We start from the raw sequence: 22,346 nt of genomic DNA, 5'->3' as shown, positions 1-22,346 counted from the left end.
AAACATATAGACGAACACAATTTTTTCACAAAATATTATAATGACTAATTTCTAATCAAATGGTCATAAAATTGTTCAATTTTGGTGATTTTTTTTGTATAGATGACTTATGAATTAAAACTTTGAAAATTAGGTAGTCTTTTTTATTTTGCAAATACAATGCAGGGAGAGTCCACACATGTATCTACACAGGTATTTCTCAAATAAATTTATTTACATGTTCCTCTAGTTTAAATCATTTGTGTAGGACCTGTGATTTGCCATTTTTGGCCTATTTCATCTGAAATTCTTCTTCATCTGTTAAAATCAGTTCATACCAAAACCCAAATACATATTTTATGTTAAAACTCTCATGCTACCTAGCTAACTGAAGTTCATTTTCCTCAATTCCCAAAGTAAAAGCACTTGTTGAAGTACTTGAGGCCTGCTATGGCATGGCTGAAGTAATTTCATACTTCCATTCTATTTCAAGCAGAATTATTCTGTGTAAATAATTAAAGGTTCCAGAAAAATATAGGTTTTTGTTGCTAGATTATGTATTTAACAAATTAGTTAATAGTATGTAGTTCATAAACAACAATCTTAACTAGTGTGCTTCCATAATATGATATTTGCATATAGAAAGAAAGCTATACACTGAATCTCATCATCAACAAGCAAAGCTTGAAATTAGCAGTAAAATGTACACTCAATTCCATCATTCAGCCCATAAAGGAACTGCAGATTATTTTTCAGTACATGATTATGAATATGTAAATACAAATCTAATTGGACTAAAAGTTTGTAGCTTCCTTATCACTGAATCAACGGGCAGTGATCGGATTGATAGTTTGAAGAACTTCTTCTGCTTCCAAAGCAGCAGCCCAAGACCTTTCGAACGTCGATTCGGAAGACGAATGAGTAAGCACAGAGAGGTTGAACACAACTTCTGCCATGCTTGGTCTAGCTGAAGATTTCTCCTGTGTGCAGGCCCTTGCCAAGGCTGTCAAGCTCAAAGCACCATCAATGGGATAGAAGCTCTCCAAATTTGGATCCATCCATTTTCTTAACCTCTCCACTTTTTTCTCTTCAGCTTCCAAAACCCACCTAACATCCTTCCACAACATGATAACCTCTCCATTTTCCTTTGTCTCCATGCCTTTCTTTCCTGAAAGCAAGGCCAACAGAACAACCCCGAAAGCAAAAACGTCCACATTGGGGGTAACATTGTTTGCAGCTGCTCTAGCCATGGAGAAATTTGCTATCTTGGCCTTGAATTTAGAGTCGAGAAGTATGTTACTTGTCCTGATATCCATGTGAACGATGCTCGGTTGCGTGTGTTCATGCATGTATTGCAGGCCATTTGCGACATCCAGAGCTATGCTTAGTCTCTGATTCCATGTGAGCAAAGCTAAAGAAGTTGAAGTGGATGAAGATTTGGGGTACAACCACTTATCAAGTGAGCCATTTTCGGCATATTCATAAACCAAGAAGCGAAACCCGTCTGCTTCAGACGAGATGCCCATTAGTTTCACCAGATTTGCATGATTTACCTTCTGCAGAATATTTAGTTCCTCTGTGACATCTTCCTTGGTGTTCTTTACAGCTAAGACTTGCCCATCAATTATGGCTCTGTATACAGACCCTCCAATCCTGCAGTGCTCGTTGAGATTCATGGTTTCCTCCATAATTGTTTTGATCTCATACATGATTGGCTTTCCTAGATAGCTTGAAACTCCAGGAAGAAGTTTGTCCTGTATGAACTTGAGCTCTAATTTTTCATCATTTTTTCCTTCTTTCATATTGAACCATTCAGCGCTCTCCAGAGATGATCCAGTACCATTCAAGGCCTTCCTTCTCTTATGTTGACGACGACTATAGACCACGAACATCACGAAAAGGGATGAAACAGCTAGAACACCTCCCAAGCTTATGACTAGAATGAGCCACCACCGCTGCTTGAATATGTTTCTTCCGTGAGGGGCTTTCGGTTGAGCTAGAGCAGGCAATTTTGACACCGGGATCACCACCGGAAGGCCCACAGCAGCGGTGAAGTTCCGGTTATTGTTTGCGGTTACGATATCAAGTGGTGACACATTGAACTTGGAACTCACCCGAAAGGTGTCATCGTTGGGTTGCCATACGTAAGTGATAAGGTGCTTAACTCCATTATCCGAATACATCTTCGATGGGCATTTACAGAACAAAGGAAAGGTTACTTTGACACCAATCTGCAAGAGGGTTGGATCCAGAGTGGGGTTCATATCTATCACTGCATGCCAATTGGTGAGATTCTCAAATGAATTTATTGAAACTACATAGTAGTTATCTCCTTTCTTGATCTCATAGGTGATGTTCGAAAAATAACTGTTTCCAGTGCAACCGCAGGTGATCGGTACGAGTAAGAGTTGGCCTGCAATCAATCTGATCTGCCCAGAGACTAGATTGCTGGCCTTGGTAATTGATAAAGAACTGACCCCAAATAGATCAGAAATATTTCCGAGACTCAAAAACTGAGGCTGGGCAAGGTACGACACATACGTGTCGCACGAAGGAGGTGCATCTACCGAGCATGAAAAGCTTGTGCTCGAGTTGGATGGTGCTGGTTGAGCTAAAATTTGGGTGGTGAAGAAGAACAGTAGAAGAATACAGAGAGGTTGGGAGCCGAGGAAGGAGATTGCCATTGCTATGACCTTGCTATGATTATGCAGGCTCTCAACCAGTTATTGCAATATTTGCTTACGTGATCTTACTAAAGGTTGATGGAAAAGCCGAAGGGCATTGTAGGGAAAGCTTTCAATCCATATAAAAAATATATAATTTATACAAATATCAGGGGACCTGTGTCTCTAGCTTTAAATTGAACGAGTCTTATTTCCTCTCCTCCTTCCATTGGTCGTCATTAGAAAATAGTAGACGCAGTATCATTGATGTGATTTTTATAAGTTAAAGACACAAAAATAGATCCAAATACATCTAGGCTTCAACTAGTTTTCAGTTTCCTGTACTAAAAATTCATTTCTGCTAAGAACTATTCAAATAAGGCAGATTAGTTTAAAACAAACACCCAGCTTCGGACGGCAAGTTGTCCCTCCTACCATTTCTATATATAAAGTCAGCGACTCAAAAATCACTAAAACTATTTGAAGGCCCCACGTGAATTGGGATTAATCAAGAGAATATCCTGATTGTTCCTGGCACAAGCAACCGTGCATCATATCATGATATAATCTAAAGTATATGATCTGATAAATGATTGGTAAGGAACAACCATATACAGCTTGCTTCGAGGCACCTAAACGGTTAGATAGGTGATAGGTTGGCCTGTTGGAAAAAACCAATCTGATGACAGTCATACTTCTAAGTCAAGACAATCACAACAGACGGTTTATTATTTCCAATAAAAAAAGTTTCAAAATCAAGCGACTCGCCGTCCAATCAGAATAACCAGAGATTTGCTGCTCAATGGCTGCTAGAGAGATACACCTAACAAGCTCCAAGAGGCGCTCATGGTAGGTGAATGAAAAAGCTGTACTAACGTTTTCAATACAAGCAAATAATACGGTAACCTCTTCATCAATGAGTAACGACATGAGATTGAAATTCACATCAAATGTAAAGAGAAATAAATGCCATTACATAACAATACAAACACAAACATCAAAAAGAGTATCTGTAGTTATACATACTGCCCAGAACTCAAGACGCATGACTTCAAGTATTCCGCTACAAAGTAAATCATTGGTCATTGCCAAATCCATCTAAAACTCTATTCACCTGCTGATGTGAAGCTATTGGAGTAAATAGAAAAAACTTTTGTAAGATCTGCAGAACTCACTGTCCATATGTGACCGTGCAATGTGAGTGGAAGGACATCACTTACTTCCTCACAACTCTCTTCCACCGCAGCAGCTTCTCTCCGCTTGCCTTCCTTCCAAAGACTCTTCACAAGCAACTCTTTTGTGGTGGAGTCAGGCATCAAATTTAAATTCCTCAAGTCTTCAAAAACCCTCCACGCAAGAGCAGCTCTCCCACACTTGCAATATGCTTGGATAAGTACTTTGAACGTATAAGCATCAGGCTGGACTCCACTTTGTCTAACCATTGCAAAGAGTTTCTGCACAGTTTTGATGTCCCCATTTAGTGCAAAATGATGCATCAACCCAGTAAATGTCTGGATATTGGGAACAATCCCACATAAGATCATCTCTTCAAGTACATCCAATGCATCAGAATCCCTCCCACACTTAGTCAAAGTTCGTAAGAGAGATGAATACAGAAGCATCAAATTAAAGTTTGATATAGGGCCACAGAGGTTTCTATCATCGTGAAAGACCTTCAGAGCAGCGTCAGCTTTCTTTGAGATACCATAAAAATCAATGATCAACCTGATAGTGCAGAAGGGCAATCTCAATTGCTCCATCCTCATCTTGTTTAAGAGTTGATCAACCAATTCAGAAAGCCCATCGCGCGCCAAAAGGGCCATCATCCTTTGTACTGTGTAAATATCATGAGTAAAACCTGGCTGACAAGCAACCCAACAGAAAAAATTCCAAGCTTTTTCTGCTGATTTAAAATTCCTAAGAATCTTGCATACTAACCTAGTTGTCCACACAAATTTTGCCTTCTCTAATGCTGATACTTCATCAGGGCACCATTTTTGCAAGGCATTGGCCAAAGCCCTCGGGTCTAACCACGGTTTTAACTGAACCTCATTAACATCATCACCTCCACCAACATCACTAGAATCCTCATCATGATCCTCATCCTCATCACTACTGTCAACACAATAACTTATGTTCTTGATGTCCTCATTGGGCAACATTTCTCTTAGAAATTCATCAGTCTCTTGAACAAATCCTGCTTCTTGAATTTGTTCCAACGACAAACGCATAGCTCGACCGGGCAATATTCCATCAACCCGCATTTCATTAAGTAAAATCTTAACCTCATCAAACTGTTTGACACCAACACATGCCTCTACCAAAACTGAATACTGGTTCAAAGTCCGCTTCACCCTCATCAATGGCAACACATTAAAAACCTCCATTGCAGACTGCAACTTCCCAGAACTCACAAGGTGCTCAATCATCACCGTATAAGTTCGACTATTCGGAATCGCCCCTTCTTCAATCATCATATGAAAAACCTTCACGGCCTCAGAGTCTTTACCCATCTGGGCAAAAAGGCGCATCACAATGTTATAAGACTCGGCACAAACACGTTTCTCCGAGCTAACTCTATACTCATCCCATACTCTAATAACTCCCTCGAGGTCTCCAATGGCAGCTTGCCACTGCATAAGGTTCATGAAGCTGACACGAACGTTTCGAAACTTTCCGGCATGGACTGCTTCAATGAGGAACTTGAGCTCGTCAGCTCGGCGAGACTTGGCGAGCACTGTGGCCAAGGCATGAACGGTGTTCTGGGTATGAACGAAATGTGGGTTCTGCTCGATAAATTGAACGAGGGACAGGGCAGAGTCGGCGGAGGGAGCAGAGCGGAGGGCTTGAGTGACCACAAAAGAGTCGAGAAGACGGTCGCCTGCGAGAGGAGCAAGTGAGTCTGGGGTGTTGACTCGGAGCCTAAGACGAATTGAATCGATGAGTTTGGCTCGGTGGAGGTAGAGGGAGACCTTGTTGGGAAATGGGTTGCGAGCATAGTGACGAGTTTGCTGCTGGGTTAGGATTTTCATCAGGTTTGTGCTGCGAAAAAGCTGCTTGAAAAGCATGTCAAAACGTCGAACAGTTGGTGTGCGTATAGTTATAAGCCATCATCAAACACCGTGTGGCGGGAGAAAATGTATTGGTAGCGTTGTTCTGTTCGGGCAGTTGATGATGGTACATTGGTATGTGACCCTTTGTTAACGTCAACCGTGGATGAGAGATCTCTGAGATATTGTAATCCTGACCGTTGATCCATGTTTATCGAACACAGATCTTCCAATATTTTTTATGGACTACTTTGACAACGGAAAATGCGCAACAAGCTATTCAACAAAAAATTAATAAAAAGAAATTTATCCAAGCCCAACAAGCTAATGTATTGGTCTGTACCAACAATCTAGTGAAAAAAGACATTGATTTGCAGACCAATGATCTTAAATTTGAAGCCCCATAACACATTAGTAACGTGTGTATGAGACATCCCCTCTCCTTATAGTGATTATCAAAGTTTGTAAAACTCATTATTACAAAAGACTTGGCTTGGATTTTATTAGGGACCACGGAAAAATTCTTCTTCTTTTTTGGTCCGGAATGGAAAAATTCCCCTTGAGTTTCTACAAACAAAAAGTATAATCTATTATTAGCTGATAGGTCTTTTTGTTACAATTTCTTCCGAACAGCTTGAAGTAAATAGAATGCGATTGTACAATATGTTTTCCAAACTGTTTGGAGATGACAGCAACTCACATAGAAGTGAGCATTTCCATTGCTTCTCTCTCTCTATCTTATGATGTATATGGATTTTCTGTCCTATAAAATCAATATGGCAAGGCCAAGGTACGGATTTGTATGGTATGAACTCTTTGTATCACTCCACAAGTCAAACCGGAAAGCTTCCTGTTAATCGAATATGATCAAGGGTCCTCCGTAGATCATACTTGAGCACTGCTTTGTTTCCAATCCTGAATCCTTCTCCATACGCTGTTGATGAATCCGACTCAATTTGGTGTTTGAAAAAATCACCAAGCTTCTTCTCAAAGTCAGACCGTTTACCCTTCTTAGATGACGCCGAACTAGAAGAGGATGAGGAGGAAGACGTAGATGATGAGGCAACATCACTACTGGATGTAGAATACATCTCAGCGTCCAGCCACATATGGGCCAACACTTGGCAGATACCTTCTTCAACCTCCGGGCTCAGGTTCGGATAGCCTGCCAAAACATTCAATCAGTAAACCCAAGGGACCAAAAGGAAATGTTACCAATGACATAAAAGCAGGAAAGGCACACACCGTTAAGCCTTAGCCATGCATGCATCATCTCATGAGCCAGAATCGACCCTGTCAGCAACCTGTGTTTATACAAATTTTAGGTCACATACAATTACAAGCATGATCTATAACCATGGCCAAAGAGGGAGCCAGCGAAATATTACCTAGGAAGGCCATACAATACGAGAATTGCTGTTACTTCACAGCGGCGAATCAGCCTATGAGGCTCAGTTACCATGTCTATCATCCGGTAGCCAGCTCCGATCTTTGGCCTCCGTAAAATCTGTGACATAGTAAGAGATATACAATCAATTCTTATCCAATGAACTGATAGCTTCATAAATTTAGAGGACACTTCTACAGCTAAAATTTGAGGGGAACAAATTCTTACAGTGGTAACAGTCTGTTCTTCTGACAAGCAGAGTCCTCTAGTCTCTGGCATGTGATGATGACCCTGCCCACAGTAAAGGAAAAGATCAAATCAACATTATATTGAAGAAATGCAAAAATACATTGTTTTTCAGAGCTTGTAATGTTAAATCATCAGCATTACATTCTTTTCTCCCTCCATGGCCTCATTTAGAGCTTGTCTCTCAACCAAGAGCATTGGAACTTGCTGCTTCACTTTCATGTTTAAACCTTCGTAAAAATCTTGTATTTCAAGATAAAGGGGTTGGCATTCGTGTGTATCCATAATTGCTGAGTCTAGACACTCCAGACATAGCTTCCGACCATCATCAAGTAACAAATATCTTGTGTCCCTTGGCTGCAAGGTTAGGAGATAAATCATTAACCAACAGAAAATGAAAATTTGGAACTGCAGACGTTTCTTGGAAAAGCTACAAAAATGTCATGCAGTCAGTGGTTGACGTAAATCTTATATCCTTTTCCATTTTTTCTTCAGTATTTATTGTCTTCTTACAAAGTGGAGGGGTTATGTTTTCATGAACTCACCTCCATTCTTTCACAGCTACAACACCGAGGAGTCCTATCACGTTCATGAGAGGGGCAGTACTTTTGTAGCCAGAAAGGATGTGCCCTATACTCAATAAGACCAGCTGAATTTGTTGGGATCTGTACAGAAAGAACAAAAGTACAGAAGACTCAATGATGTGTATGATGCACAGAGGAATAATTTTAAAAAGGCAGGCCTCACTCTTTCTAACATAAATTGTAGACTGTATGTAAGAAACCTTGATGATGATATTTGTGAAGGAAAAGAAAAAGAACCAGAAACATAGAGAAAAATAATATAAAAATTGTTCAACAAATATTTATCAAAAAGATAAATTGTTCAACAAATGCATATGTGTTGCCTTAAACCAGTCCAGCCAGTAGAAAGAACCATCAACAAGGGCATTCACGAAGTTCTGTTGTCTTTGAGGCTAATTCACCAAACTAGTAGAAAAGAGAAACAATGAACTGATTTGAAACTTTCACACCAAAAGAAAAATGAAATAATTATAGCTTATCAGACAGGAGCCTGCTAACTCTGAGCAGTTTTATAATCAGCCAGCATTATATGATCATTTCCTAACAGCGCCATCAAACTGGATTCCAGAGGAGGTTAATCAGGTTAAATCATCAGACTCCTACACTCATTAACCGCTCCTGGATGTCCTATTAGCCTACACATTGATCACTAAGTTCCCCTTCTGGTAACGTCTCTGGTAACATCATCAACTAAATACAAGTACTTTAATTACCAAAATGGAAATGCTTATAGCATTAAAGAACTCAATAAGAAGAGACACTTACAAAATTCTTACAAACATCACATCTTGGGTGATGCTGCTCCTTATAGCAGGATTTGTGGTAAGGGTGATTCCCAGACATAGAATACTGTCACAGATAGGAGATCCAAAAATTAAATGATATTTACAAATCATGTAACACTCATGGTATTGCTCCCATAAAAAAAAGGTAACTCAGCTGTGCATTCAAGTACTTTGTCAGGCAATTCCAAAGAAAAATCTTACTGGACAAGAACTGGATTTTCACCTCATAATCAGTAATTGGAAGATTGCAAGCACGGCAACGAAAACATTCTGGATGCCAAACAGCACCCATGCAACTCAAATATCGCCCATGGCCAATCTCCAACTTGCAGCCAGCACATATCCTACTACAAACAACAATTTTTCAGCAAACCTCATAAGGTTTAATTGGAATCTGTGAAATACAGCTACAGAATTACAAGAAATGCAAGAGTCAACTCTCAAGAGGCTTTGTTTTATGTAACTGTCCAATTTGTAATAATTATAATAAAACTCCAAAAAAAATTCTAATGCACTCTCTGGTTACTGAATAGACGTGTATAGCAAAGATGAATATATATCAACTTATTTTTCTGATGCTCACATAAGTTACCATTTTGTACACTTTGTTTTGATTCATACTAAATAGGTTGAAAAGTCATCAGATGGCTTAATATATCTAATTAAGCATGTGAGCTACAGAGCTAGGCTAGCTCCCATGTAGGAAATCCAAATTCACTAGTTCTTTATCTTTAGAACCATATCGTTCACTATCGAACAACGTCTAATCATTTCCAAACTTATTAAGAACATACAGATAATAGGAATTGGCATATTGCAGTTGTTAGTTTACTCGACTAGATTCAAGAGATAGCAGAGTGACAGCATTCACCTGTACCCAGCTGGCATGAAGAATGGAAAAGGTTGAAATATACTGCCATTATCATACCGAGGAGGAGAACCCATGTTCAAACTTTCTTGAAGAGCCCTTGCAAGTTGTTCATCTTCCTCCAATTGAACTTTAGCACTTTGTTCATCTTCCTCATTTTGAAATTTGGCAGGTTTTTCATCATCGTCTGACTGAACTTTGGCAGATTTCTCATCATCGTCTGACTGAAATCTGGTAGGTTGTTCATCACTGTCTGATTCAACTTTAGCAAATTGTTCATCATCCTCTGATTCAGATTCATCTTCTGAAAAATATATAGGCAAATGGATAATATGTGACTTATAAATCAAACCCAAGACAACGCCCAAAAAATTATGATTATGCCCCTTTAGTGGAGTTATACACAACTTACACTCTATGCTTAATGGAAATTTGTCACAGTTCATTACGGTTTTCAAGAAGCATTTGCACACCTAAAGCATTTTGCACGATATCTCATGTTTAGCACTAGTAGCTAGCTATTAATCCTTGTATGAAAACAGGGGCAATTCCAAGTTATTCAGCAAGTTTATGCACATTGGCGAAACTTACCAACATATGCAAATTACCAATTAGTTTTTGCACATTGGTGAAACTTACCGATTACACTTTTTCCTTTTTGATCTAGTTCGGAAAGGGACAATGCCTTAGCAAATTCTACATCCTCTTCCTGCATTCCAAGTTCCGATTAACAGAGAGTTAGCATACTAGAATAAAACAAAAAATGCTAGCAAGATCAGCATGCACAAACCTTCGGACTTTGAACTATCATGGCTATTTCTATAAATTAACTTTGTGATGGGTAGATATCAATCTAGTGAGCATAAAACTAGTCCACCATGTCATTCAATGTGCAAGAGGAATAAAAGGAATTTTGTAGAAGTCAAAAGAGTAATTACCACTGAATCACGAGGTTTGTCCCATGTTCTATCATGCCCATATTTCCGATGAGAGTGCCCTTTATAGCTAGAACCTTTGAGAATCTTAGTCAGCCAACCCATAACAAGAAATGTTATCTGCCAGTGAGCTGGCAAACTGTTCCTGCACCCAAAATTCTTTCATTTAGGCGATGAGAAATCATAACTTCAAATCTGGGAACAACTTCCTGAGAAGGGCAGCAGTTCAATGGACATGCCGTGTGAACCAAAAATAGACAAACATGAAAGAAAGAGAGATATAAATTGTAGCATGCTGTAATACATTCTCAGAAAGTTCAATACAGCTAGAGGAGAAACAACATAACCATTCAACATACTTGAAACAAATTAATTTACCCTATTCCAATAAACTCAGTCCAATGTGAACAAATTAATTTACCTATATTGACTCAAAAAATTAACAGCAAGAAATAAAGAAAACTCTGTATCACCCACCCCAGATGCAAATATCCCCAAAGAGCTTCTTTTCCCAAAACCCAATATCATGCAGCAACCAATATTTCAATATCATCAGGCCACATATTTATATCAGAACACACTCCAACCACCCACAGCAAAAATAAGGAACAAAAATTAAAGCAGGTGGAGCATTCCAACTTGATGGTTTCTCAATAAGATGTTGAGAGTAAAATGAAGAAAGATAGAGGTAACAACAGCAATATAATAAAGCCTCAGAAACTCTACCTGAAACAGATTAAGAATCTAAAAAGACAGTAGAATATGATGAATCCCAGATCAGATAAAGTTCCCAATTCCCAAGATGCATAGTCACCATAGGAGACTAAGAGGACCCAAAATGATATTCCCCACCATACCCTTCAATAGCTTTCAGCCCTGCAAATCGCTCAACCTTTCTTTGAACAGAGTCATATAACCATTTTAGTAAAAAGATAAAAGAGAAAAAAAGAGACCAAGTGTGATGGGAAGGGTACTTGAATCCTACTCAAAACTCAGGTCCAATTTTCAAAAGGGTAAATAGAAAATTGGAAACAGTTGAAGGCTGAAGCTTTTGGGGGGCTTTGATCAGAGGGTACTTTAATCTCTACCTTTCCTTAAAGCCCACCAAAAAAGACAGATTCTGAAGATAGAAGGAATCAGTACCCAGACCCAATTGTGAAGGTTTAGTATAGAAGAAAATTGAATTGAAGCTCAAAGCTTTGTGCTTTTCTTTCTCCCATGTGGGTCCACTACCAATTCTCCACCACACTCCACTAAATGTCAAAAACCCCATAAACCTTTCTGGTTGACAAAGAGTCAAGAGGGTGATGTTTGATCCTCCATTTGGTCCTCCCAGTGACCCCAGTGGATTGTGAAAGTGAAGTGAAAATATTGTACTCTCTCAATCTTAAGGCTTACCCAAGTGAGCCCCAAAGCCATTGATATTGCTTCTTAAGCTCTTAAACTCCAACTGTGGCTTTTTGCCACATGCTCATCTCATCTGCCTTCCCAATTTTCATATTGAAATTTCATTCATTAATTCAAAGACCTTTTACCAAACTTTGATTGATAATCAAATACCCTTTTGAAATGAATGAAATTTATTGGCAGTTTACTTGCAATTTTGTTTTCATTAAATGTTCATGATGCTTTCTTTCTAGAATTAGATCACTTTCCATTTCAATGCCTCGACATCTATAACTTGTTTCATGGATTCACCATGTTGCATGATTAATTTTTAATATATATATATATATATATATATATATATATATATATAATTTGGTGGTAGTATGAGTCTGAAGCAAAACAGGTTTTTATTTTATAGGTTATAATATAAGTTTTCATACATGCACCACTTTCTGAAGGAAAATTGTGATGGAATTTTCACTCCCTGTGCTGTGAGTGAACAAATAAATCCAAATTTTCTTTCATCACATGTCATTCTTGTGGGCTCACCCAACCAATCTCGATTGTTCCATGATTTTCAACGTCAATAATCAACTAGCAATTCTGATATTAAAACAAAAAATTTTTTTTCCAAATTCTGATATTAAAACATTTACCAGCTACAATAATCAGGTTACAATATTACTTTTCGGTTTTTAGTAAGTTTTAGATCCTGATGTGTCAAATATAATTTCGTAGCTGTCTTGGCATCTGCACTGACAAGGGATTTAAATATTTTAATACTTTGGTGATGATGAGCCATGACCTCCATCCAATGGAGCTCAGATTACGGAAGACCATGCACAGTGACAGAAGAACATGGCATGCAAGTAAATAACATGTCTTCTCCACTTTTAGAGCCATGAGTGTTAATTAGGTAAAGCCATTCATGGATTGATTAGGATTGATTAACAATTTACAATAAAATAACACACATTTCAAACTATTGCATAAGAAACTGATTGATGTTGTCCAGGGTTAACTGTAGGCTGGATGACTGAAAATTTAATCTTTAGAAGCCTAAGCCTAGAAGCGTAGACATAGTGGTGTGGACTAATAAAGAAAAGGGAAGGGGACCAAAACAAGTTAATTTTAAGACAAATAATATTGAAGTTCAATATGGAATCACCTACCCTTGAGTTAAAAATATAACATAATTTTGTGAGGAATTTATTCTTGCACTTGAGATTCTGTATTTGAATTCCCCATTCTCTAATATCGCTTGTATAAAAATATATATATATATAATATAATTTTTTGAGAAGTTAGTCGATTAGAACCACTAGAAGAAAAAGTTGTGGATCTAAAATAGATTTGAGTTTTCAAGCTCTCTCTATAGTTGGTGTACCAGACTGGAGGAGCCAAATATGACTGATTAATTAACCTAATGCCAAGTGATGACATGGCCCACAAGAATCACTATTCATCTCACCGCCAATTTACCAAACTTTGTTGCTTGCTAGAAGCACCAGTGATCTATAATATTTCCCAACTATTACAAAGAAACAAAGTATGTGTGGCGTTTTCTGATCCCTTTTTAACGCTACTGCTGTAGGATAGCCTTGAATATAAAATCCACCATATTTCCTTTTCACCTGCTCCCGTTTATTTTCTTTGTGCTCTCTCTCTCTCTCTCTCTCTCTCTCTCTCTCTCTCTCTCTCTCTCTCTCTCTCTCTCTCTCATATTTGTTTTTGAGCTCATTATCACCTAACACTGGTTAAGATCAACCAATACCCATCAAATATTATGCTACTCCTGGTTTTAATGGTATTTATCTTCTACTTTCTTAAAGTAGGTTATGAGTTTAAATTTCATGAACAAAAGTTTGTTACAGTGTTCAATAAATTGAAAACACTTAGCATCATCTATTGAATATTGTAATAATCATAGTATTAGAGAGAAACTTCCATACAACCCGTGATAAGTGATATAGCAATATGACATGTAAATTTTTCTTGTACTATTATGTTAAAGATGTATGATGACTCTCATTATCATAACCCAAGTTAGCATTTTCCCGTTTAATTAATACTCATATTATACATGTACGTACGTATTTTTTAGTAATATTTTTATTTTCGGTACATGTCTTAAAAACTCGGTAAAATATATATATTTTTTAAAAAGCAAACATACAATATACGTACGTATATATTTTTCACGTTTAATACAAGTGTTTTTTACAAAATTTTGAATAATATAAATAAAATTCATGTATTATACCCATATTTTTCACATTTTATTTAATAAAAATAAAATAAAATATATTAAAAATATTATATAGTGGCTGAACTTTTCAGTTGTATCTTGCCAAAATTTTGCCAAATAAAACACGTACGTATTTTATTCTTACTTTTCCCGTTTCGTATTTTACTAACTAGGATCATAACTATAGAAAATACTTGCATCCTTCCTTGAAAGTATGACTACTTTCTTATTGAACAAAGTTTGACAAGTGTGTATAAATTTTTCTTTTGATATTTGTAATGAATTATTTTTGTATATGTGTCAACTCATAATTTACAAGAAAAATAAATATCTCTTTTCAAAAAATTTAGGCAAGCATTGTCCCACAACTATTGTCATCATCGTTATGTGTCGTCACTACCATTGTCACTCCCATATTATTCCCGTATGTGCCACTAATGTCATTATCAGCATCCCCATCTTCACTACCCTCTAATTCACACATCAATTCTCGTAGGAAGATTATTATTTGTTCTTTCTTCTTTGGGAGCTGATTTTCCCATTCCCATTTACACACTTACATTCCCTTTTATTTTTAAATACTTTTCAATCAATTTTATTCTTTTTTTATTCTCTCTCTTTCCTATTCTATCCTCACCATGCATGGGTACTCAATCAATGAGAGTGAACAAAACCCAAGCTTTTGGATTTCTCCATCATCATTATAACACAACAATAAAAATCCAGGCTTTTGGATTCCCCTGTAGACTTGGAATGGCAAATTATTTCTATGAGAGTAATTCTTTTCCATTTTTTTTATTTTTTCTTTCTTTTCAATCCCTGGTTGTTTGTACTTTTTGAGACTATACCCAAACAAGATGAAGGTATGAAATGATCTCATATGAAACAAAGAGAACTCCATTAATGCGAATTTGAAACTCATAGTCTCAAAGTCAATTTCATTTTCTGAAATTCTAAGAACTCAATTCATGTCCACACGTTCATCAAATTTTTTTTCATTCAATATATGTTTTTCGAATGGTTATGACGGAGAAGAGAGGGAGAAGAACCTTGAAAAAGATAATGTAAAAATGTGTAGTTAGATGCATTTCTGTTTCTTTGTGGCCACCTAAAATTTGTTTCCTTTAAAAAAATAAAAAATAAAAACTATGACTGCAAGATCTATTCATGGGGCATGAGTTTTTGCAGGTGGACCATATAATTTTGCCTAGAGAAATATACAGTGTTAGTTATTTCTTACTCGATTAAAGGAAAAAAAAGACTGAAAATAGAGTGCATGTTGGAAAATTAAGTATAAAGAAAAAAAATTAATGTATTGTAAGGGTAGAATAGGAAAGAGAAAGAAGAAAAAAAACAAAATTGATTTAAAAAAATATTAAAAAAACAAAAGGGAGTTTAAGTGAAAAAAAAGGGAGTGGGAAAATTACCTCATTTCTTCTTTTCAAACAAACAAAGACAAAAATATATGTTGTCAACTATAGGTGTTCAAATTGGAGAGTCTTGGCTATTGGGCCTAGCCCAAAAGATACATTCGAAGATGGCGTATTGCATTCCAAAACCCTTGAATTGAATTATCAGGCCCAAATCTATGGTGCCATCCAAATTGAAATTTCAATCAATCCATTGGAAACGACTATAGACTTGTCGTTTTTTTACAACTTCAGAAATTAAATGGTACATGGGTGTTCAAGCGAGAAATTCCTTGTATTGATTTTATATAAAAAAGCTAAAACATATAAAAATTGAAGAAAAAAACCCAAAAAGACATGCTGTATTATTTTTTAATTAGAATGATATGTGAAATACCATTATTAAACTTGCATTATGATTTTTAGAAAACAATTATTATGATAGTATTGTAATTTTTAGATTTTGTAAGGCTTGTATGGTATATTTGGTCTATTTCACTTCCTAAAATTTGAGTATTGTCGGGCTTTTCTATATTTTTTACAAATTCAGAAATTAAATGGTACATGAGCTTTATACGACTGCAAGTTGGTATCCCATATAATGTTGACCCGAAAATTTGAATGTTTTGATACATTATTTTTCATTTTACTTCAATTCCTTGTGGGAAAAGGAATTTTGGGTTGCCGTTTAATAACCTAAATCCTAAAGTGAATGGAATTCCTAGTCGTTTCCTACTCAAATTAGGCAACCTCATCTATCTATATAAAGGATAGCGAACTCAAAGCAACTCAAAACAAGAAAGACGCAGAAAATATTTGCTTGCACAAATCACAATGGGAGAGTTGAAAGAAGAGAATATGGAAGTAGCAGCAGCTAGAAAGAGCTTCAAGAAGAGCTTTAGTCGCAGTCAAATTACCAGGTGCATAGACGCTGCCCAAATCAACCCTACAAATATAAGCTTTGGGAAAATCTACCCGTGCCCTGAAGCAGACAAAGCACTTTTTAGAAGTTTAAGTGTGGTGGATATTAATAGGGAGAGGAAGATCGCTCATTCTGCATCTTTGCCTTCTCACTTGTCTACCCCTGGTCATGAGTTTGACTACCGTGCTTCAAGACGGATATTCATCGGAAGCTACCCTTTCAACAAGAAAGTTGGGAAAACGTTGTCATTTTCGAAGATAAAAGAGTGGTTTAAGTTCAATAGAAAATGAGATTGTCATTTGTAGACGTAATGCTTTTGACACTGTTATTCTTAAATGTAATGTTTTTTTTCTTCATTAAAATTGAGTCAACTGAAGTAGCAAGACTCTGGAAGACATGGGCTTATCTTGTCATTTGTGTTGCAGGGCCCAATTTACCTAAACCCTAACCCTAATTGGTCTTTCTGTTCAAGGAAGCGGGCGTACATATATGTTGTTGGGTTGGATTCTTGACTCAAGAAAAAGGCCATCAGATATGAGAGAAAATGAACTCAACCAAAAAGGCCCAGTGTGATCTTTTGTCACGAATAATAAAACCAATAAAAAAAATAGATGACGCCGAAACTTAACACGAATCAATTAGCTATTGGTTTAGTGATATCTATGCGTCTGTTTAACTCCCTTCTCTTTTTTTGATTAAAAAAAAAACCTCAACACGACGAACAAACCCTCAAAAGTAAAATTGAAATCCATTTGTTAGAACTTTGATTTCGATTAATCTCGGTGAATTGAAGTTGTTAATGTGTAATTCCCCTCGTCCAAAAGTTTCACATCAGAACAGAACTAGGACCAAAACTTCCTTGGACTATTCCATTTCTTTCACAAAATAGCTGGAGATTAGATTTCTGACTGCATGATTGAGAAATGTGCACATATCTGTATACACGCACAAGTTGAAAAACTTGGACATAAGTGAACCCCAAATTGGTCCATTTCTGTCCTCATGTCCAACCCAAATACTGAAAGAAAAAAAAAAAAAGTATTTGAAGTCTCTCTTTAGTCTTGAACCAAAGCAAGACTGACCCATCAAGTCCACACCCCATCTCCAGTTTCTACCCACTTTTACACCGAAAAATAAAAAGTAAAAAATATAATTTTTTTGGATTTTGGATTTTTAAAAAATAACACACTCTCTCTCACACCCATGCTCTATCCCCCCTCTTTCACAGCCTGTCACCTCTCTTTTTGCAACACGTGTCATATTTCAAACTCTTTGGACCACTGCTCCCACGTGGCCTTGGCCACCCCTTGCCTGCCTTGCCACGTGGACCCCTTTGTCCACCCATAGGTACGCACATTATTTAGAGGACCACCTTTAGAGATGCACTTATATATGGCCTTTGAAATATCATGCAGCAAAGGGCAGGCATTTTCATTATTTATTTATTTTTAAATATTTTCAGATCGCTATAATAATATATGCTTTTAAAAATGTGATTTGCTATGCTCTGTCTACAGTGCGGACTGTCACTTCTCTCTCTCTCTCTCTCAATAATTTCAGGTCATTTTCTAAATGGGGCCAAGCAAGCCATCATGCCCAAAAGCCCTCATCCAAGCCCAAGGCTGTTGCCTTGCCACCCATAATTTGTATTACTTTTCTGTCTTTTCCTTTTCCCTGTTTTTTAGTCTCTATTTTCATCATCTTTATTTTTTTGTCTTTTAAATTTCAATCACATGCATGTGACATTGTGAGTGATGGAATGAATGGAACAGAAAAGTAAAGACAAATAAAAAAGCTCGGGAGATGGTAAAATTATTATGATCTTGAAAAGGGTGGAGGGAGGCTCATTTGAGCAACATACCATGAGAATGTTGGTCCCTTTGTGAAGTGACCCACTTGAGAAGGACTTTTGCTGTTTTCTTCTCAAGTCCCAAGTCCCAAAGTCCCAAGAAGAACACAAAAAACAACCACCAACCCATCAAGATTCTGAAACACCCCAGATACTAATTGTTTGATTAGAGTTTGCTAATCTTGCTTAGTTTCATCTATTATCTATAGTCAACACTCTAGAATGACCTAGCTCTTGGCTTTTTCCCACTAGTGCCGCCTATTAAAATCAACACAAATATTTCAAGCTCTTTTTTAATACAAGCGATAGTCTAAACTACAAGAAAGAGGAATTTCTTACACAAACATACACACACTATAATGCCGTGGGATTTGAACATTAATCTCGATATACTATTTTATGAATTTTAAAGTTGTGATATATATATATAGGAGCTAGAATATGGTGACATCCAAGCTCACCTTTGTTTCATTCAATTGGAGTCTCTTGCCTTTGCCAAAAAGTAGTGAAGCGTCTATTTTATTAAGGACTATATATTATAGGTTTCCTATCTCTAGTGACTAGGAAAGTAGAAAAATAAGAGTGCTCAAAATGTGTCCCCATCCGTTCATACTTCAATTAAGATTTTAATTCAATTGTTTTACTCAGTCCACAATCATATCCATTCATCAATAATATTTAATAGCTTGGAAAACTTTTAGGACTATAAAATGGTGATGATCAACAATTTAATATAGAGGCACCCCAAGCATTTCTTATATTGCTCATCTTTTTCTCTCTAAATTTACACTATTTGCTTGTTTCTTTCTCTAAAATAACCCCAAATCTTCAAAAACTTACGTCCGACATGAATGACACCTTTGAAATAGACAGCTTTTGGTATTAATCTAATCTTAATATACGTTTTAACGTTAATTGATTCAACTTATTGGGCCAATGGGAGAAACAACAGAAACATTAAAAATAAGAATGCCGAGGTTTGGTGGAGTGAGTGAGTCACGAGGCTTAATTTTTAAGCAAAAATGTCCAAGGGTTTAAGGAATTAAGGAAAATGTTGGTTGGGGCATAACATCATTAGGTAAGGGTTGCCCCCTTTTTTAAAACTTCAATTTCATTTTTTTTTTTTTTTGATTGAAAATGAACAAACAAGCAGCTAGGGTACAATTCCAATTTGATTAGACTATTCTATAATAAATACAAAAATTAGTAGGTTTTTGATTGGCAACATAGATATTGTACTTCAAGCCGGCATGAAGTTCCTACACTTGTGTGAAATGGAAATAGTGCTATTTTCTGTCAATCACAATATGTCACACGTGATAACTTTTTCACATGAAAATCTGTGATTGATTGAGAATAAATAACTATCCCCATTTCACACAAATATCTGTCATCTTCATTCGGATACGATTGGTATCTTTGAGTGGTGTACGTCAACTTGCTTAAGCTTCTGTCTGTGTGGCCTTCATCCAGCTTTTGTCGTCGCTCATTCCATGTACTATTTCACATCACAGGTTTCATGGAGATTTCTTGCACCCCACTGCCTAATTGTGGCACCAAATAATTTTTTTTCAGATCATAATTTAAAAACCCCATTTCAGATATGATTTGAACGTCACAAAATATCACCATTTTTTTTTTATTTGGCGTCAATGATATGCGCAAGGCTAAATGTAAATATCTTTTATGTTTGTAAGCAGATGTTATACACTCTCGTTATATGTAAGTTTTCCTCGTTCTAATAATAATAGGATTAGCAAATATCCCTATCCAATTATGGATCAAATATCAGTAGATATGCTGGACATTTTACAGTGTCAAATATAAATCACAGTAAGCTGCAATAAAGGGCTATGTGTTTTCGGTCTCAATGTCAGTAATGTATGCGAGAAACCAGAATATGAACAAAGCTGTGACACGATTTGTACGTAGGGTCCATTATGAATCACAATCGCCTGGAGACTTCTGTAGCGCTTCTGATGAAATATAAAAAATGAAAAATAAAAACCTGAAAAGGACCCGACTGTATATGGATCATCATTGACGACTCTGTTAATCAACCTTGTTAATTTCTTTGATTTGCTAATTAAGCCACTGTTTTCAACCTTCAAAAAGCCCATATATATCTTGTTTAATTACAGCTTGATTAATGAAGGTTCCAGAAAGCGAGGCCACCATTTCCTTGGATGCAGATTGCAGGGTGATTTTCAGTGTGTCATTGTCCTCTATATATATAAGACAAGTGTAGAAATCTGAACCAGATGATAGCAGTGTACCAGTGTCCTAGCTACCTAGATAGAGCTAGCTTGTGACCTTTTCAATTCAATTATAGTAATGGAAATATATTTTTTATTTTTAATTTGCTGGCTGTTTGGTTCATTTAAAGAAAGAGAGTGGCGTGTCATCTAATTCTAAAAGAATGTAGCAGTTTTATATGGTATAGATTGTTTAAGTTGGACCGGCATCAATAATCAATTTGCATCACTCATATGTACCTGCAACTTGGTCCTAGTTGACATCACGTAATGAAAAGTACCAATATTGTTTCCCTAATTAACTTCGTACCATGAAAAAGAAGAAGAAGATGCGAAATGTGAGAGCTAAAGTTACAAATTTTACCCCACACCTCTAAATCCATTAGTAACTTATGATAGTAGTCAATTCATATTAGGTTTCTTCCCCTTCACTTAGAGACACAAATACGACTTTTGATTGCGATACACCTGTTATAAATTCATTAGTAGAACTTTTAATTTATCTTTAAAAACCGATAAAAAGAGAAAGATGCGCATATATTTATATATCGCACATCTCAAAAAGTACCCATGTGACATGGAACAGCGCTAATAGAATATTAGACATATATATTAAAATTCTAGCTCATTAAAAGTCCAATAATCTAAGTACAAAGAAGGCTGCAAAGTGATGGTGCAAGGATTAAAAGTGATTAATCACATAACCTCGAGAGCCTTGTGGTCAGCCCCAAAACCAGGCCTTTTGTAGTTGCAAGTGCGTTCAAAAGAAAGGAAAATAAAAGAGGGTTGGGGGGGAGGGGAAAGCATCCTTAAAAAAGAAAGGAATAATTTGATTGCCATCAAAAGGGACAAAGAGAATCGAGGGACCATCAATTATGAATAGCGAATACATGAATAGTCAATCGTCATTTGCTATCATGCACTTCCTTTTATTTTTAGTGTCCATCTCTTTCTATCTCTCTCTCTCTAGAGATTAAAAAAAAAGAGAGAGGGCAATGAGGGTTGAGGGTTGAGGGTTGAGGTTAGTATTGTATTTTCCTTTTCCAATCTCTCTAGCTAATAGTCTTTTTTTATATAGTCAGTCCATTGGGCAAAAGAGACAGTTAGAAATTGGCGTTGACGCTTCCTCGTACATCAATCACCTCATCACTACTTTCTTTACCATCTTTCCTTTTCCTCCTGTAATTCTTATTCTCCTCTTAGTTGCTACAACAGTAATTTACACTTTTCTTGCCCAACAAGTACAGTTTTTCTCTTTGGCATCATAGACTTTGTTACCCCACAAATGAAATTATTGGTAAAAATGCTTCTTGATTCAAATATATTCCATGAAAACTTGTAAAAGTCAGTAATATTTTATTTTTTTTATCAAAATTTATTTGTGATGTTTTGGGGCCCATCTCCATGTGTGACATATATACTCAGTACAAGAAAATGCATTAATAGTCATTGATATTAGTTGTATCGGATGAGGTGGCTAAAAGTACTATTAGGTTATATTAGGATGGAGGCATTTCAAAACTAAGGATTTGGATGACATTACAAGGTAAAATTGGAAGATTAGACTGCTGCAATCCATGTATGCTAAGATTTGAAATAACTAGATGCAAAACATTTAAAGAGATGGTTTTAAAATGACCATACGCAAAGAGTCATTTTGAAATCCGTTTGTTTTCTTCATTTTCCTTGAATCTTGGTATACATGATTATAGTAGTCTAAACAATCAATTTAACCTTATAATGTCATCGAAATTCCTAGATTTAGAATCCCTCCGTT

The 22,346-nt window shown here is 36.5% G+C and overlaps 3 protein-coding genes across 5 annotated transcripts; all 3 read right to left on the bottom strand.

Annotated features, from left to right (window-relative positions):
- Window positions 1-650: 650 nt before the first annotated feature.
- Window positions 651-2,760, bottom strand: LOC110753028 (serine/threonine receptor-like kinase NFP). Its single transcript, XM_021953823.2, has one exon. The coding sequence runs from the start codon at window positions 2,661-2,663 to the stop codon at window positions 804-806; it is 1,860 nt and encodes a 619-aa protein (XP_021809515.1). The 5' UTR covers window positions 2,664-2,760; the 3' UTR covers window positions 651-803.
- Window positions 2,761-3,561: 801 nt separating this feature from the next.
- LOC110752988 (Tetratricopeptide repeat (TPR)-like superfamily protein) lies at window positions 3,562-5,987 on the bottom strand. Its single transcript, XM_021953776.2, has one exon. The coding sequence runs from the start codon at window positions 5,708-5,710 to the stop codon at window positions 3,749-3,751; it is 1,962 nt and encodes a 653-aa protein (XP_021809468.2). The 5' UTR covers window positions 5,711-5,987; the 3' UTR covers window positions 3,562-3,748.
- A 269-nt stretch (window positions 5,988-6,256) lies between these two features.
- On the bottom strand, window positions 6,257-11,828 carry LOC110752990 (protein DA1-related 1). 3 transcript variants are annotated; one of them, XM_021953777.2, is made up of 12 exons: window positions 11,224-11,828; window positions 10,501-10,636; window positions 10,202-10,271; window positions 9,566-9,866; window positions 8,918-9,041; window positions 8,675-8,758; window positions 7,871-7,990; window positions 7,470-7,682; window positions 7,308-7,370; window positions 7,081-7,199; window positions 6,938-6,996; window positions 6,257-6,857 (listed from the first exon to the last, which is right to left on the bottom strand). In XM_021953777.2, exons 2-12 carry the CDS (start codon window positions 10,600-10,602, stop codon window positions 6,526-6,528), a joined length of 1,587 nt encoding a protein of 528 aa, XP_021809469.1. In that variant the 5' UTR covers window positions 10,603-10,636; window positions 11,224-11,828; the 3' UTR covers window positions 6,257-6,525. The 3 variants fall into 3 exon arrangements, with proteins under 3 accessions (XP_021809469.1, XP_021809471.1, XP_021809470.1); XM_021953779.2 differs by having other exon boundaries at window positions 8,918-9,038; window positions 10,501-10,642; window positions 11,224-11,827; XM_021953778.2 differs by having other exon boundaries at window positions 10,501-10,642; window positions 11,224-11,826.
- Window positions 11,829-22,346: the final 10,518 nt, after the last annotated feature.

The sequence above is a fragment of the Prunus avium genome, chromosome 7 (assembly GCF_965620075.1).
Source record: "Prunus avium chromosome 7, drPruAviu1.hap1.1, whole genome shotgun sequence".
Classification (NCBI taxonomy): Eukaryota; Viridiplantae; Streptophyta; class Magnoliopsida; order Rosales; family Rosaceae; genus Prunus; species Prunus avium.
Note: the sequence above shows the minus strand (reverse complement) of the source record. Positions and strands in the feature narration are given on the sequence as shown.

What these genes read in the sequence shown, in the direction of transcription:
- LOC110752988 (XM_021953776.2), bottom strand. Translation starts at nt 5,710, where the DNA reads ATGCTTTTCAAGCAGCTTTTTCGCAGCACAAACCTGATGAAAATCCTA.
- LOC110752990 (XM_021953777.2), bottom strand. Translation starts at nt 10,602, where the DNA reads ATGGGTTGGCTGACTAAGATTCTCAAAGGTTCTAGCTATAAAGGGCAC. An exon ending in AAAAGGAAAAAGTGTAATCG is followed by an intron (nt 9,867 to 10,201) that starts GTAAGTTTCACC and finishes TATATTTTTCAG; the next exon opens with AAGATGAATCTGAATCAGAG. An exon ending in TGCATGGCTAAGGCTTAACG is followed by an intron (nt 6,858 to 6,937) that starts GTGTGTGCCTTT and finishes ATGTTTTGGCAG; the next exon opens with GCTATCCGAACCTGAGCCCG.
- LOC110753028 (XM_021953823.2), bottom strand. Translation starts at nt 2,663, where the DNA reads ATGGCAATCTCCTTCCTCGGCTCCCAACCTCTCTGTATTCTTCTACTG.